An 18,134-nucleotide genomic window follows, 5' to 3' on the forward strand; every position below is an offset into this window, starting at 1 on the left:
GAACTCACGGTCCGCCGTGTCATCCTTATCAGGTGTCTCACATGGTGAACTCACGGTCCGCCGTGTCATCCTTATCAAGTGTCTCACGTGGTGAACTCACGGTCCGCCATGTCATCCTTATCAGGTGTCTCACATGGTGAGCTCACAGTCCACCATTTCATCCTTATCAAGTGTCTCACATGGTGAACTCACGGTCCACCATGTCATCCTTATCAAGTGTCTCACATGGTGAACTCACGGTCCACCATGTCATCCTTATCAAGCGTCTCACATGGTGAACTCATGGTCCGCCATGTCATCCTTATCAAGTGTCTCACATGGTGAGCTCATGGCCCCCAGCTGGCCATTCAGTGTTTGTAGCGTGGACGCTTCTGACAGTGCACATGCTCCTTTTGCATGTAAGCATGGATAAAAGGTGTCTATAACTTTTGGAAAAGCTGACATAGACACAGAGGCCAAAGGCATTCATAACAGCATTTTCAACACAGCTGCCTTGTGAGGACCTTAAAATTTCTCAGCTTCTACAAGGGGAGGGGAAGAAGAGTTTAATTTCAGAGGTGAATGTAGACAGCCCTTCTGTACTTCTAAAAATTAGCTTTTTAATATGAAAATTTATTTTGCATTATTGAATACAGTTGATGTTTTGTTTATTGAAAATAAAAAAGAGAAATCTAAGAAATCTCCAGCCAATCTTGTTCGTCGCACAGAATTTCCTAGATTCTGGGATTTGTGTCCTTGTAGGACTTATACATAATAACACTTATGTGTTATAAATAAATGAGTTGGATTTTTTATGTCTTTCACTCACAGTATAAATCTTAGTTTATTTTAAAATTTAGTGATTTTTTAAAAATGGTTTCATTTTCACTTGTTTTTAGATTAATGTGCATTTTTAAAAATAAATCCGACAGATTAAAATTTCCCTAATTCTTCACAGTCTTAAGTAGTAATTTTAATCCATACTTACAGATTTGATATATCTGCGTCTCCCTTATACCACAGACATTTTACAGTGTCCACTTACACATGATATTGTTAAAGTCTTTCTGTCCATTTTAAATCTTAAAAATTTTGTAAATCAGTTACTCTCAGGCATTTAATCATCAACTAAAATTTAAAGCCTGCTAAGTATTTCCAAGAATTGTTACCGTGTCAGATTCTCTTAAATATTTCGAACATAAAAACAAAACCTGAATCGTCATGGTGATCATATAGCGAATTGCTTCAGGTATACTTAAGCTTGATTCATTTCCTCATCAGGCCTACCTTTACCCCACTACGGGGTCAGATTAACCTCTCTGGCCCACCCTCCCAGCCACCAGATGGCCACCAGCCCTGCAGTCCTATACAGCTGCATTGTCAAACTCTTTAAGGGCAGGGATGTTTCTCTTTTGTTTATTGTTATATCTATGGCTTTTTAAATGTTTCTTTTGGAATGAAATCTTCTTGTAAGTTGGATCTTTAAACAGCTTGTTTAAATTATGCTCTTAAATTCAGATAAAAAAGATGGTCAGTTTAAAAAAAATTCCCAGACTAAAAGAGTCAGTTCTGCTAAGTGTAGACTGAAAATTGGTGGTGTTCAGCTTTAATTCATTCACCACTGTCTTTTTATTTTTCTTCACTGATGTGTACAGAAAAGAAGAGAAGAAGTTTGGAACTGATTCCTCTGACTGCTCGGATGGTGATGGCCCACCTGGTGAACCACCTCGGGCACTACCCCCTCAGTGGGGGCCCTGCCATGCTGCACAGCCTCGTCAGCGAGAACCACGACAACGCCCATGTGGACTCCTCCGAGCTGTCCTCCGAGGTGTTCAGGAGCCCAAACCTGCAGCTCTTTGTATTTAATGACAGTACCCTCATATCATACCTTCAAATACCCACAGAGAGACCAGCAGGTGGCCCACCGGTGGGTGCCCTCTCCGACGTGAGAGTGATTATGAGAGATATCTCAGGGAAGTACTCTTGGGATGGTAAAATTCTATATGGACCTTTAGAAGGCTGTTTCAGTCCCAATGGAAGAAATTCATCATTTCTGATTTCAGGCTGGCATCATCAAACATTGGGACCTCAGAAAGACTTTTCTCAAATTGAAGAAGGAGAGGATGTCCTTGACAAATTACTTGAAAACATTGGCCACACAAGTCCTGAGTGCCTTCGGCCATTGCAGCTAAATCTAAATGAGCCTTCCCCACCCCCACGCGGAATGAGCCATGACCAAGAGAAGGAAATCATCCAGGTCATTTTGCGCCAGGACACACAAGAAGACGAGTATGTTCAGAGGTCTAACTCTGACTCTGCTGCGAAAGTCACTAGTCAGGGTCAGCCCAGGCCAGTGGAGCCACAAGGACCCTTCTATTTCTGCAGGTTATTACTGAATGACTTGGGAATGAATTCTTGGGACCGAAGGTAACAGCCCACTGTAGTCTTTCAATTATTTTAGTGTTGTTTTCTTGGAATTGTTCTTTTATCACTTTGGGACTAGGAAAGCAGAGAATGGAAATGGGAGATTTTTCTCTGTTTCAGCATTACAGCTGTTACATTAAAGGTAGAGATGAAACTAATCTACTGATGCACAGATTGTATGCCAAACATCTGGCTGTATATTTTAAAGGGTATCAAGAATTTTCTGTGTTTGTTTTTTAATTCTGCTTCGTGCATTATTCCTCTTACCTTCACCCAACGTGGAAATGGACTACACAGATTAATAAGCCACATTGTTACCTTAGGCTTGATGAGGGAGGCAGACTTGATACAACTCTTTTGAAAGATACAGCGACACACAAGTTCAAGCCTAATGACTGATTCCAATGGGAAGTGGTGAGGCAGTGGAGAAGTCTTTGTGGAAGAGGGTGGATTTGAGCTGGAGTGGAGTTTTCAGGACAGAGATGGGGAAAAGAGATTCACAGAAGGGCTGACAAGCACAGACACATGCATGTGGTCACACACACATTGACCACAGAGCCCTCCAGTGTCACTGGAGAGTAAAGGGATACAGTGAAATTTTCATGCCTTTGAATGTCAGAAGGAGGCTGAAGTTCATTCTGTAGGCTTCTGTCACAAGTCCTGAGTGAATGTTGTGAGCAATGAATGAAATGGGTAGATGAATGATAACCTACTTACAGGTAGGTTTGTTCATTGATTGGAAAGGGGCAAGATTGGTCACCGACCACATGATTTTTTTTTTTTTTTTATAGGAAGAACTTCCATCTGTTGAAGAAAAATTCAAAATTATTAAGAGAGCTAAAAAATTTGGACTCCCGTCAGTGGTATGTGAAAGTATATCGAACTACCTTATTCCTCTTTCTGAGTGTTCTTGGGTAGCAGATACAGCTGCAGGAATGACCACACCTATAGAGACACCTAAGAGTAGCTCTGTAACCAAGAACCTGATGACATTGGCACAGGTCATCCCTTTGATACTTGTACTCTTAAGGAATAAACTTTCATGTTTGCTGCACTAAGAGGAGGCCTTTTATTGGATACCTTCCTTCGTGGCAGGCGGTTGATGTACATGCTCATTTAATTTCTGCGACAGCCTGTTTCGCATGAGGAAACAGAGGCTTACCTAGGTTACATAAGCTGTTCGTGGTCCCCCATCACCCGCAGGGCTGTGTGATTGGGGTCAGCCAGTGGTCTGACTGCATCGCCTATGCTGTGCACCAGTGCATTGGCGTTCTGTAGCCTTTGTTTTATGATGTTGGAAAGGTTAAAACAGTGTGTCATAATGAGTAAATCTCTAGTAATAAGCCTCTTCTCCAAAAATGGTCATATTCTCTGATCTACTCCTTTGCCATTCAGTCTCAGAAACAATTCTAAAGATGGGCTCACAACCATGAAAAGTTTTTGGTTTGGGGGAGTGCGTACTTCCAAAACCACCTAACTCGAGAGTAAATGTTGCACTTGGTACGTAATAGGTGCTTTAAAAGTCTTTTTTAAAAAAAGACTTCTTGTAATTGTTTTTTTACTTTTATGTTTCATTGTGCTTTAAGTGAAAGTTTACAGTTCAAGTTCGTTTCTCATATAAAAATTTATACACACATTGTTGTGTGACCCTAGTTATTCTCCCTATAATGTGACAGCACACTCCTCTTTTCCACCCTGGGTTTACCCTGTCCATACAACCAGCTCCTGTCCCTTTTTGCCTCCTCTTCTTGCCTGCAGACAGAAGCTGCCCATTAAGACTTATGTATCTACTTGAGCTAAGAAGTACTATCTTCATGAGTATCATTTTATGTCTTATAGTCCAGTCTAATCTTTGTCTGAAGAGTTGTCTTCGGGAGTGGTTTCATTCCTGGGCTAACAGAGAGTCCAGGGGCCATGTCTTCTGGGGTCCCTCTAGTCTTAGACCACTAGTCTGATCTTTTACTAGAATTTGAATTCTGCACCCCACATTTTTCCTGCTCTGCTGGGGAATCTCTGTTTTGTTCCCTGTCAGGGCAGTCATTGGTGGTAGCCAGCCACCATCTAGTTCTCTTGGTCTCAGGCTGATGGAGTCTCTGCTTTATGTGGCCCTTTATGTCTCTCGGGCAAGTATTTTCCTTGTGTTTTTGGCGTTCTTCATTCTCCTTTGCTCCATGTGGTTTGGGACCAACTGATGCATCTTAGATGGCCACTCGCTAGCTTTTAAGACCCCAGATGCCGCTCACCAAAGTGGGATGCAGAATATTTTCTTAACAAACTTTGTTATGCCAGTTAACCTAAAAGTCCCCTGAAGCTGTGGTCATAGACCCCTGCCCCTGCCACTCTGTCCCTCAAAGTGTTTGATTGTATTCAGGAAAACTTACTAGCTTTTGGTTTAGTCCAGTTGTGCTGACTTCCCCTGTATTGTGTGTTGTCCTTCCCTTTGCCTAAGATAATTCTTCTCCACTATCTAGTTAGTGAATTCCCCTCCCTACCTCCCCACCCTCGTAACCATCAAAGAATGTTTTCTTCTGTGTTTAAACTTTTTCTTCAGTTCTTATGATAGTGGTCTCATGCAATATTTGTCATTTTGTGACCAACTAATTTCACTCAGCGTAATGCCTTCCAGGTTCTTCTATATTATGAGATGTTTCTCGAATTCATCGTTGTTCTTTATCATTGTGTGAATATACCATACTTTGTTTATCCGCTTGTCAGTGGACAAATGTAGATGGGTACCTAGCCTGTTTCCATATTTTTGCTGTTGTGAACAGTGCTGCAGTGAATGTGGGTGTGCATATATCTATCTGAGTGACGGCTGTTATTTCTCTAGGATATATTCCAAAGAGTGGGTTTGCTGAATTGTATGGTAGTTCTATTTCTAGCTTTTTAAAGAAGCGCCAAATCAATTTCCAAAGTGATTTACCATTTTACATTCCCACCAGCAGTGTCTAAGTGTTCCAGTCTTTCCACAACATCTCCAGCATTTATTTTGTGTTTTCTGGATTAATTTTAGCCTTGTTGGGGTGAGATGGTATCTCGTTGTAGTTTTGATTTACATTTCTCTAATGGCTAATGATCGTGAGCATTTTCTCGTGTACCTGTTAGCCGCCTGAATGTCTTCTTTAGTGCAGTGCCTGTTCATATTCGTTGCCCATTTTTTAATTGGGTTGTTTATTTTTTTTGTTGGGGTTTTCCAGTATCTTGTAGATTTTAGATATTAGATATTGATTGGATTTGTCATAGATAAAATTTTTTTCCCAGTCTTTAGGTTGTCTTTTTACTCTTTTGATGAAGTACTTTGATGAACCTAACAGTTTGATTTTTAGGAGCTCCCAGTTGTCTAGTTTCTTTTCTGGTGTTTGTGCATTGTTAGTAATGTTCTGTATACTGTTTATGTCGCATATTAGGACTCCTAGCGTTGTCCCTATTTTTTCTCCCATGATCTTTATCATTTTATTTTCTATTTAGGTCCTTGACCCATATTAAGTTAGTTTTTGTGCATGGTGTCAAGTATGGGCCCTGTTTCATTTTTTTGCAGATGGATATATCCAGTTATGCCAGAAACATTTCTTAAAGAGACTGTCTTTTCCCCAGTTAACGGACTTCGGGCCTTTGTCAAATATCTGCTGCTCACAGATGGATGAATTTACGTCTGGATTCTCAATTCTGTTCCATTGGTGTATGTATCTGTTGTACCAGTACCAGACTGCTTTGACTATGGTGGTGGTATAATAGGTTCTAAAATCAGGTAGTATACGGCCCCCCACTTTGTTCTTCTTCTTCAGTAATGCTTTACTTATCTGGGACCTCTTCCCTTTCTATATGAAGTTGGTGATTTGTTTCTCCATCTCATTAAAAAATGCCATTGGAATTTGGATCGTGATTGCATTGTCTCTGTATATAACTTTGGGTAGAATAGAAATTTTCACAATGCTGAGTCTTACTATTCATGAGCAACGTATGTTTTTCCACTTATCTAGGTCTCTTTTGGTTTCTTGCAGTAGTGTCTTGTAGCTTTCTTTGTATAGGTCGTTTACATCTCTGGTTAGATTTATTCCTAAGTATTTCATCTTCTTGGGGTCTGTTGTAAATGGTATTGATTTGGTGATTTCCTCTTCGAAATTCTCATTGTTGGTGTAGAGGAATCCAACTGATTTTTGCATGTTTATTTTGTATCCTGATACTTTGCTGAAATCTTCTATTGGTTCCAGTAGTTTTCTTGTGGATTCCTTGGGGTTTTCTATATATAAGATCATGTCTTCTCCAAATAGAAATACTTTTACTTCTTCCTTACCAATATAGATACCCTTTCTTTATTTTTCTGGCCTAATTGCTCTGGCAAAGACCCCCAACACAATGTTGAATAAGAATGGTGATAAAGGGCATCCTTGTCTGCTTCCCATTCTCAAGGGGAATGCTTTCAGACTCTGTCCATTTAGGTTGATGCTGGTTGTTGGCTTTGTATAAATGCACTTTGTCATGTTGAGGAATTTCCCTCCTCTTCCTATTTTGCTGAGAGTTTTTGTCATGAATGGGTGTCGAACTTTGTCAGATGCCTTTTCTGCATCAATTGGTGAGATTATGTGATTCTTGTCTTTTGTTTTATTTTTGTGATACCTGAATAATGTGGTATGAATCCCACCTGGTCATGGTGAATTGTTTTTTTGATATGTTGTTGAATTCTCTTGGCCAGAATTTGTTGAGGATTTTTGTGTCTAAGTTCATGAGGAATATTGGTCTGTAATTTTCTTTTTTTGTGGTGTCTTTACCTGGTTTTGGTGTCAGGGTTATTCTGGCTTCATAGAATGAGTTTGGGAGTATTCTGTTCTTTTCTGTGCTCTGAAATACCTTTAGTAGTAGTAGTGGTGTTAACTCTTCTCTGAAAGTTTGGTAGAATTCTCCAGTGAATCCACCAGGGCCTGGGCATTTTTGTGTTGGGAGTTTTTTAATTAGCTTTTCAAACCCTTCTTTTATTATAGGTTTATTTAGTTGTTCTGCCTCTGTTTGTGTTAGTTTAAGTAGGTCGTATGTTTCTAGAAATTTGTACATTTCCTTAGGTTTTCAAATTTGTTAGAGTACAGTTTTTCATAGTATCCTATTATGATTCTTTTAATTTCACTTGGGTCTGTTTTGATGTTGCCCATGTCATTTCTTATTCGGATTATTGGTTCTCCTGTTTTTCTTTTGTCAGTTTGGCCTGTGGTTTATTGATTTGGTTGATCTTTTCAAAGAACCAGCTTTTGGTCTTGTTAACTCTTTCACTTGTTTTTCTATTTTCTTTTTCATTTAATTCTGCTCTAATTTTTATTATTTGCTTACTTCTGGTGCCCAAGGGCTTCTTTTGCTGCTCTCTTTCTGTATGTTCGAGTTGTAGGGTTAATATTTTGATTTTGGCCCTTTCTTCTTTTTGGATGGTGTGCATTTATTGCTATAAATTAACCACTGAGCCCTGTTTTTGCTGTGTCCCAAAAGTTCTGGTAGGAAGTGTTTTCATTCTCATTTGAGTCTATGAATTTCTGTATTCTGTCCTTAATTTCTTCTATAACCCAGTAGTTTTTGAGCAAGGTGTTGTTCAGTTCCCACGTGTTTGATTTTTTTTCTTCCCTTGCTTTTTCTGTTATTGATTTCTACTTTTATAGCTTTATGGTCAGAAAAGATGCTTTGTAATATTTCGATACTTTGGATTCTGTTAAGGCTTCTTTTATGGCCCAATACATGGTCTATTCTGGAGAATGTTCCATGTGTGGAAAGTATACTTGGTTGCTGTTGGGTCAGGTGTTCTGTATATGTCTATGAGATCAAGTTGGTTGATTGTAGCACTTAGATCTTCGTGTCTTTATTGAGGTTCTTTCTGGATGTTCTTTCCTTCACTGAAAGTGGTGTGTTGAATTCTCCTAGTATTATTATGGAGCTGTCTATCTCTCTTTTCAGTGCCTTTAGAGTTTGTTTTATGTATTTTGGAGCCCTGTCATTGGGTGCATAAATATTTATTATGGTTATGTCCTCTTCATGTACTGACCCTTTAATCATTATATAATGTCCTTCCTTATCCTTTGTGGTGGATTTTACTTTAAAGTCTATTTTGTCAGAGATTAGTGTTGCCACTCCTGCACTTTTTTTGATTGTTGTTTGCTTGATATATTTTTTCCATCCTTTGAGTTTTAGTTTGTTTGTGTCTTTAAGTCTCAGGTGTATCTCTTTTAGGCAGCATGTAGACAGATTGTGTTTTTTTAATCTATTCTGCCACTCTCTGTCCCTTTATTGGTGCATTTAGTCTGCTTACATTCAGCGTACTTACTAATAGGTATAAGTTTAGTACTGTCATTTTGATGTATTTTTTTGTGTGTTGTTGACAGTTTCCTTGTTCCGTTTAATTTTCTGTGCTGAGTTGTTTTTCTTTATATATTTTCTTTTCATGTTTTTCATTGTTGCTGATTTTGTGTTTGCTGAGTATTTTTCCTGTATGGTTACCTTAATAAAAAAAATAATATTTACCCTTATTTTTCTAAATTTAAACCAATCTTTTATTTCTTTGTATTGCCTTGACTTCTCCATATAAAAGGTCTATGACTACATTTTTTAGTCCTCCTTTTTTTGTTTTAATGTTGTCGTCTTTTACATAATGACGTCTCTGTTTCCGTATTTTGAGTGTTTTTGCTTTAATTTATTTTTGTGATTTCCCTATCTGGGTTGATAATCTGGCTTCTCTGTCCTGTTGTCTAGTCTTGCGTTGTTATCTGATGTTATCATTAGTATTTCTTGTAATTTTGACATGCTTTTTTGCAAATTCCGTAAACTTCTGTTTATCTGGAAATGTCCTAATTTCGCCATCATATTTGAGAGACAGTTTTGCTGAATATGTAATACTTGGTTGGCAATTGTTTTCCTTCAAGCATTTATATATGTTATCCCATTGCCTTCCTGCCTGCGTGGTTTCTGCTGAGTAACCTGATCTTAGTCTTATTGACTCTCCTTTGTAGATGACTTTTTGTTTATCCCTAGCCGCTCTAAAAATTCTCTGTTTAACTTTTGTTATGGCAAGTTTGATTATAATACGTCTTGGTGACTTTCTTTTGGGATCTGCCATGTATGAGATTCCATGAACATCTTCGATAGATATCCCTTCATCTTTCACTATGTCAGGGAAGTTTTTTGCCAACAAATCTTCAGCAGTCCTCTCTGTATTTTCTGTTATCCCCTAGTTCTGGTACTCCAGTGACTCACAGGTTATTTCTCTTGATAGAGCCCCATATAATTCTTAGGGTTTCTTCATTTTTTTTAATTCTTTTATCTGATTTTTCCTCAAATAAGTTGGTGTCAAGTACTTTATCTTCAGTCTCATTAATTTTGACTTCCATTGCCTCAATTCTGCTCCTATAACTTTCTGTTGAGTTTTCTAATTCTGAAATTTTATTGTTAATTGTCTGGATTTCTGTTTGCTGTCTCTCTGTGGATTCTTGCAGCCTGTTAAATTTGTCATTGTGATCTTCTATAATCATCTGATGTTCCTCTGTTGCTTTATCTGTGTGTTCCTTGACTTGTTCTGCATTTTGCCCAATCTCATTTCTGATCTTTTGAAGAGTTCTGTATAGTAATATTTTCTATTCTACCTCTGGTAATTCCAGGTAGTTTTCTTCTTCTGGAAGAGTTCTTGATTCTTTGTTTTGGGAGCTTGCTGAAGCCATCATGATCTGCCTCTTCATGTGATTTGATATTGACTGCTGTCTCCAAGCCATCAATAGCTTATTATTTTTATTTATTTTATGTTTTTTTTTACTGTGTCCTAGCTTCTTTACTGTTCTGATGAGGGCCTATGCTGTTGAAATCGGCCCACACAGGGATGTAGGAGTGAAAGGCATTCAAAGTTCATGTACCCCTTATGCCTGTGTCTTGGCAAAGGAGCTGTACCTCCCCTGAATTCCTGGCTTAGGGGAGCTGGCAGATTATTTTTTCCTGTTTGTTAATTTGTTCTCCCTGGCCAGGACAGTGGCTTGGGGCACGTGACAGGCCCTGCTTCTGGCCTAGGGGAAATGACAGTCTGCAATTGCTGAAGCTGGCCCAGACCCGGTGCGGAGCAGGGAGAGAAGTTCTTCCCAAACGCGGTGTTTTTTGATCTGCACCGTAGGTTAAACACGTGTACTTACCTTTTGACAATTGAGGGCCACTTCTCACTGGTTCCAAAGTGTTGAGCAGAGTCTCCGCCACGTGGTCTCTCCTGATGTGAATAACACGTTCTGAACTCCACTGCTTGCCTCACTGCACTTGTCAGCCGATCTGGCCTCCAGGGTGCAGGTTCCTGCCAGTTCAGGTCTGACAACTTCTTGCTGCTTCTGAGCCGTCTCTCCCCACACCTGCCGCTGCTTCTGAGCCGTCTCTCCCCACACCTGCCAACCAGTTTGAGTCTTCAACTTATCTTTGATGATCAGGGCTACTAGATTGTCATATATAATTGATTCACTTGTTTTTTCGGGTCTTTGGTGTAAGAGGGACCACTGGAAGCATCTGACTACTGTACCGTCTTGGCCCCGCCTCCTGAAAGTCTTGAAAGAGACCAACTATTTTAGTTTTTTTTTTTTTTTGAAAAAAATGTACTTCCCCCTGCCTTAGCATATTGGTCTAATATCACATCAGCTCTCAAGTAAAAAATTCAGATAATCTTCCTCAAGTTTATTGTTTAGTTCTTCAGACTATTTTATTCATTATATTTTGCTTACACCTTTTTTTAACTTACAATGGTTTTAATATATTCTGAGCTATATGGTTTGAAAAGTAGTGCAGTTGCTGACTGGAATAATTCTTCAGAAGGCCCCTAGGATTAAATCAAAAGCAAAATAAATGAGGAAGCAAGGAGGAAGAAAAGAAATGAGAAAGCCCTGCATTAATCCAGTATGCCTTGACTGGTCCTGTCCTGGCATCTGGGGAAAATACTAGTGCTCTCTATTTCATTCATTCAGTCAGTCAGTCATTCATCCACTGTCATGCTTCCGTTTTAAGGTAGCTTGGTTCCTTTGCTTGGCACTTAGGATGATGAGTTATGTTCTGGCTGAGCAAATATTTTCACCATCGTGTGTGATCTAAGTTGTTTTGTTACGATTTTTGTTGTTTATTTTGTAGTTTTGAGCAAAATTCAGAGATGGCACATCCTTAAAGTACATTTACAGACAAAGTCTTGGTTCATGTCACTGTGATTCACATATCAGGCTCACACTGATACTCTTTTTTAGTCATCTGAATTCTTGAACTGGATGTAAACACAATAATCAATAGTTAAACTCTAGCTGGAGTTTTCTTCTACATGTTTTTTTCTTACAAGAGTCCTCTCGTTTTGTCCATAAGGACAAAGCAGATGAAACCATACTAAGCTTACATGTTTCCTGTCATTCTTTCTGAAGCATCTAGTGTTAAGGTGGGTTTGTTTATATTAGCCACTATATGGAATCACAAAGGGTATGGGTTTTCTTTCCTTTAATTTCCTTTTTTTTCTTTTCTGTTCCAATCTTCACTTTTCAAGCTTCCCACATGTCTTCCTAGTCAGCCAGGACTCCGTATAGCTACACACATGTTCAGGCATGGACTGTTCTGCATCCAACTTCCAAGTCTTGATAATGTGCTGGTATGGCAGTTCCAAACCAGATTCCCTCTGCAGAAGGGCTTCTTGGTGGCTCTGCTGCTCTGCTGCATTTGTGGAGAGGGGTAAATATTTTAGTATCATGAAACGTATAGGATTATAAAAGAAAGAGAGATATAGGACTAGAAGGTTCATTTATAGTTGTCCCTGGAACTCTAGTCTGAAGTCAGCAACTCCATTGCCATTTTAAATGCCCTTATTTCTTGACACTCAAGTGAAACTTATGGCAAAATATGAATCTGTAGATTTGAGTTTAAAGAATTAAAATAAAAACTTGTTGGAGTTTGAAAAATCTAAAGCAATGATCCCTCCCATTGCCTATCTTCAGACTCAGTTTCCCAATTATTGCTGTGTTTCTCTTTCTCTAGAAGAACAGAGACTGTTCTAAGTTGAAAATCTGTGGATTTCTTTTGAAGGACTTAGGGATTCATTTCCCTCTTCCTGTTGCCTTGGGCAGCACATATGGTTAAGTGCTCAGCTACTAGCCAAAAGGTTGACAGTTTGAACCTACCCAGAGGTGCCTCAGAAGACAGAGCTGGGGATCTACTTCAGAAAGGTCATAGCCTTGAAAACCCTATGAAGCAGTTCTACTTCATTGGCAACTAACAACTTGTCCTTCAGTGTTAAAGAAGCAGTCATTTGGGTTCCACACTCCACTTTTCAAACATATGCTTATTCTTTGCTTCTTAGTATTAAATGAATATGTTGGTATCTTGTAATTGTGGCCAATTTGTTGAGTGTTAATGCACTTTAGTTTCGTGAGTTACAATTGAATTAGCGCTCTGGGATGCTGTTGCTGTAAAATACATCTTTGAATAGCTTCTTGGCAATTCCTCTGCCGCTTGATTAACCTTTGCTTAAAACCCCAGCTCCTGGATTTAGTGTCTACTTGACATCTAAAAGATTATCAACTAATTTATGGTAAAAGGTGTTTTCAAGGTTCTTTAAAAAAAAAAAAAAGAAAAGAGTCCTGGACCCTTCAGCTATGTGAAACTTAGGCAGTCACGTGTATTGGTCAGTTAGCAGATAAGCTGTTCCTCAACTTTCACTTGGGACATTTCTATTTACCTCCTGTATCAATTTATCTGGCTACTGTTGAGCTATAGTTCCTTTTTAGCATGTCCTCAGGAAAAGTACAGATTATTTTACAACCATTGTTTATATTCAAGCCTGGAGTTGCAATATCGAAGGATTCTACAGGGAAAATATTAAATGACCCAGGACACATCAGAAGAAGATGGAAGGAATACACAGAGTCACTGTACCAAAAAGAATAGGTCAACACTCAACCATTTCAGGAGGTAATGTATAATCAAGAACCAGTGTTACTAGAGGAAGAGGTCCAAGCTGCACTGAAGGCAATGGCGAAAAACGAGGCTCCAGGAACTGATGGAATGCCAATTGAGATGTTTCACCAAACAGATGCAGCGCTGGAAGTGCTCGTTTGTCTATGCCAAGAAATTTGGAAGACAGCTACTTGGCCAGCCAACTGGAAGAGATCCATATTTGTATACATTCCAGAGAAAGGTGATGCAGCAGAGTGGAACTTATAAAACAACATTATTAATACCACACACAAGTAAAATTTTGCTGAAGATCATTCAAAAGTGGTTGCAGCAGTACATCTACAGGGAACTGCCAGAAATTCAAACTAGCTTCAGAAGAGGACATGGAACAAGTGATATCGTTGCTGATGTCAGATGGATCCTGGGTGAAAGCAGAGAATATCAGAAAGATGTTGACCTGTGTTTTATTGACTATGCCAAGGCATTTGACTGTATGAATCATAACAAATTATGGATAACATTGTGAAGAATGGGAATTCCAGAACACTTAATTGTGCTCATGAGGAACCTGTACTTAGACCAAGAAGCAGCTGTTTGAACAAAACAAGGGGATACTTCATAGTTTAAAGTCAGGAAAGGTGTGCATCAGGGTTGTATCCTTTCACCATACCTATTCAATCTGTCTGCTGAGCAAATAATCCAAGAAGCTGGACTATATGCAGAAGAAGGAGACATCAGGATTGGAGGAGGACTCATTAACAGCCTGTGGTATGCAAATGACACAACTTTGCTTGCTAAAAGTGAAGAGGACTTGAAGCACTTCCTGATGAAGGTCAAAGACCACAGCCTTCAGTATGGATTACATTTCAACATAAAGAAAACAAAAATCTTCACCACTGGACCAATAAGCAACATCATGATAAACGGAGAAAATATTGAAGTTGTCAAGATCCACAATGAACACCCATGGAAGCAGCAGTCGGGAAATCAGATGACACTTTGCATTACACAAATCTGTTGCAAAGGACCTCTTTAAAGTGTTAAAAAGCAAAGATGTCACTTTAAGTACTAAGGTGCTCCTGACCCCAGCCATGGTGTTTTCTGTTGCCTCATATGCAAAAAGTAGACAGTGAATGAGGAAGCCCAGAGAAGAACTGATGCTTTTGAATTATGGTGTTGCAAAGAATATTGAATATACCAAGGACTGCCGGAAGAACAAACAATTTTGTCTTGGAAGAAATACAGCCAGCATGCTCCTTAGAAGTGAGGATGATGAGACTTCATCTCACATACTTTGGACATGTTATCAGGAGGGACCAGTCCCTGGAGGACATCATGCTTGGTAAAGTAGGAAAAAAAAAAAAAAGTAGAGGGACAGCAAAAAAGAGGAGGACCCTCAATAAGATGGATTGTCACAGTGGCTGCAACAATGGGCTCAAGCATAACAGCAATTGTGAGGATGGTGCAGGACTGGGCAGTGTTTCGTTCTGTTGTACATAGGGTCACTATGAGTCAGAACCAACTATACAGAACCTAACAACAACATTGTTTATGTAATGTGAATTTAACAAAGATGTAAATTGTATGATGAACATATGTGTAAATAACAGTGGGCTCTCCTTTAAAGTACCCACCCCTTCTTGTCACCTCATGGTAAGGTGAATGTTGAAATCAGATTTTCCTTTGTTTGGCTTTTTAATGTGACAGCATGGGGAAACAGACCTATTCTGGTCTATTCCTAATAATAAAGAAAAATGCATTCTACTGAGGAGGCGGAAATTGTTGGTTTTATGTACGTGTATTCCTGAATTGCCTGCTCCTTCAGGCATTGGCCCTGAGGCCTGTGGATGTGAAGTGCTGTTGTGGCTAATTACCATTCCAAAAGCCTGACTCGGAGAAGGCCAGCTAGTCTGCATCCTGGCAAGCTCTCCTGGTCTCCTGGTACTCACGTTTTGGAGGATGTGAAATTTGATGGATGTTTACAGCTAAAGGTCACCTTTCCTTCCCTCTATATCAGTCAGTCAGTCATGCTGGCTTAGTGCTCGTGAGTTAATGAGAACTCAAGGACCCATGAGCAGCTACAGTGTAAAGAGTTTAGACTTGAAAGAGAATAAAGAAAACATTCCAGATAAACCTGAGATTGTTTTTATGTTATATAACATCAATAGAATAGAAAAAAAAAATGAATTGCTAAAGAGTTTGAAATATGTAGAGACTGTTGAAAGAGACAGTCTTTTAGGTCCTAGGCTGTGATCTACGTTATCGTTTGAGCCCCAGGTTATTATATCTCTAAGAGTTAGCTTGTCACTTCTGGGACATTCACGTCCCTGCCTGTGGCTCAGAATAACAGTCAACGGCATCGCAGTTTCAGAGCCGCCCACGGCACGAGGACAAGCTTTCTGACAATCGGAGAGCACAAGGTCTCTGCGAGAGCATCCGCTCCTCCGTCCATCACCGCAAACTAGCCTCTCCTTGTAGCACCTGTCACACTGAGAGGCCCACCCCAGAGGATGCTCTCAAGCCTTGTTAGTCCTAATGTCCAGGGTGGTCAACCTTTCTGGTGGCAGCAGGACAGAATGTATCAAAAGCCTTAAAAAATGGGCAGTGACTGAAGAATTCTACTTCTATGAATGTATCTTGAGGAAATATTAAAAATACTGTGACAATGTCTTTTAAATAAGGGGGATTGCTTAAATGAGAATATGATACATCAAAGTATTGGAATGTTTTGCAACCATTAATAACTTTGTTGTAGAAGTACATGGTATAAAAAAGTGTTCACAGATATTTTAAGTGAAAAAATCAATTGCAAAACAGAATGTAGTTTCTTATATTTGTGTTCAAAAATGCTCACTAAAAAGGTAACAACTGTAGTCCTTGCTTACATGTTGATATTAAAAATAATTTTTTTTTGGCACTTCTTTTCCCTTTCTATATTTTCTATTTTTTTCCCAAGCATGTCTGTAATATGTAAATCATGGGGGGAAACGATAAGCTATTTAAATAAATAGGAAGAGAGACCATTCCTCCCCCAGTTACTTATTTAACTTTTTAGTTCAGCTTATTAAGTAGAAAAATAACTCGTGCAGAAGGAAATACTTGAGATTTATTACAATCTGGACCTCAAGTTCCACCAAAATGAATGTCTAATCAGATTACAATGTTGAGATTTTAGACAATTAGACAATGGAAATATTTTCATTTTGTTTGAGCACCTGAGGGAGAGTTGTTCCTATGAGATTTTTCAGAATGTGATGCAAAAATAAGAGTGTAATTGCACTGAGGGGGTAATTCACATTTCTTTTAAAAAATAGACCAGAGTGGAGCTCTAGGCTCTTAGAGCTGTGAACTGAGTGATTCTTGTTTAAAGTTCTATTTGAATAAGAACTGTGTTTTTCTCTCTAAACTGTCACCAAATTACTGGTCATAGGTCCAGTTATTTTGGCGCTTTAGGGTATAATTTGTAGCAACTGATTATTAATACATTGAAATATATTATTTCTGGTCAGCTCAACTTATAAAATGTGAAGGACTATACTAGATATACAAAAACCATTAAAGGCAGGCTTCTTTCCTCAATGTGTGTTCAGGTTTCTTTGATTTAACAGCAGAGCGCTCTTATGTAAGAAGTGGATAAAGGGCTTGTGGGCAAAAGAGGTTTCCATGAACATCTATCTGCCCTTGTCACCAGGCACCCTTGGAGTAGTCAGCACAGGGTCAGTGCCCCTCCTTACAAACAAAATAGCTAAATGTGTTCTCACTGGAAGAAGTTTCTGTTCCGAAAGGCTTGACCTATCTTACAGTAACCCAGTATTCTTATCTCAAAGTGTAGAAAGAGAAGTATGGGCAGCCACATAGATCTGTCCACAGCTAATATCTATTTGAAATACTTGCAGTTGTTTTTTTTGTTTTGTTTTGTTTGTTTTTTTTACCAAAAGTGGAAATACCTGGCCAGATGTTATTCTCTAACATGTTATTCAGTAGATTGTACTGTTGAGAGTGCGATCTCTGGAATTAGACTACCTTGCTTCAGTTCCTTGTCTCCTGTTGCTGTGTGTGCTTTTTGTTTACCTTCTGTGCTTCCTTTCAGCCACCTCTGCAAGGAAGGTGATGACGGTAATACCTATCTCATTAGGGTGGTTGTGAAGAAGAAACGAGATTATGTCTTCAGCCTTCTTAGAACAGGGACTGACCCCTAGTAAAAACTCAGTAAATATTAGCTCTATAATGGGAGTCATGCTGGTGGTAGCAGTAAAATAAAATTGTATATGTAAGAATTCTAACACCTGTTAATTTAAAAACTTACAGCCGTGAAACACACAAAATTGCGGTGTTCTACATTGCTGAAGGTCAAGAAGACAAGTGTTCCATCCTCTCCAATGAAAGGGGGAGCCAAGCATATGAAGACTTTGTTGCCGGACTTGGATGGGAGGTAATTCATGTCATTCAGTAGGTGCTTATCAACCAGCAGTATTTAAAGACGTGTTATAAGCTAGACGTTGATCTTACTCATTTTTTATATATGTTTGTACATTCAAACATAGCATGGGTAGCATTCCGGGGTTGAAGAATGTGTTGAATTTGACATCTTCTATTAGCTGCTTTTCAGTTCTTCATACGTGAACTTTTGTTTCCTCTTAATATTATTTCATTTACTTTTTGCCGTAACTGAATAGTCACATGGGCTTATCCAGCCATCGACAGTTTACGGTAAGAGAAGACGAGATGTGGGCAGAGAAGCGATGGATTTGGTCGTAATATGGAGATTGAAGAAGAAATCAATAACTTGATGGGTGAAAAGCTGAACAAAGAGTTGG

General features: G+C 39.0%; 1 protein-coding gene across 14 annotated transcripts in view; it reads left to right on the forward strand.

The window, feature by feature from the left end:
• The window catches only part of RALGAPA2 (Ral GTPase activating protein catalytic subunit alpha 2), a 421,554-nt gene that overhangs the window by 262,675 nt on the left and 140,745 nt on the right, over positions 1-18,134 (forward strand). For 13 of the 14 annotated variants that reach the window (XM_023549982.2, XM_023549976.2, XM_023549977.2 and 10 more), the window contains 3 exons: positions 1,635-2,406; positions 3,195-3,266; positions 17,626-17,749. In XM_023549982.2, coding sequence (XP_023405750.1) covers positions 1,635-2,406; positions 3,195-3,266; positions 17,626-17,749 — 968 coding nt within the window. Of the gene's footprint in view, positions 1-1,634; positions 2,407-3,194; positions 3,267-5,941; positions 14,691-17,625; positions 17,750-18,134 lie in introns of those variants that run through there. The other variant, XM_064275726.1, reaches the window with a different exon arrangement.

The sequence above is a fragment of the Loxodonta africana genome, chromosome 24 (genome assembly GCF_030014295.1).
Source record: "Loxodonta africana isolate mLoxAfr1 chromosome 24, mLoxAfr1.hap2, whole genome shotgun sequence".
Lineage (NCBI taxonomy): Eukaryota > Metazoa > Chordata > Mammalia > Proboscidea > Elephantidae > Loxodonta > Loxodonta africana.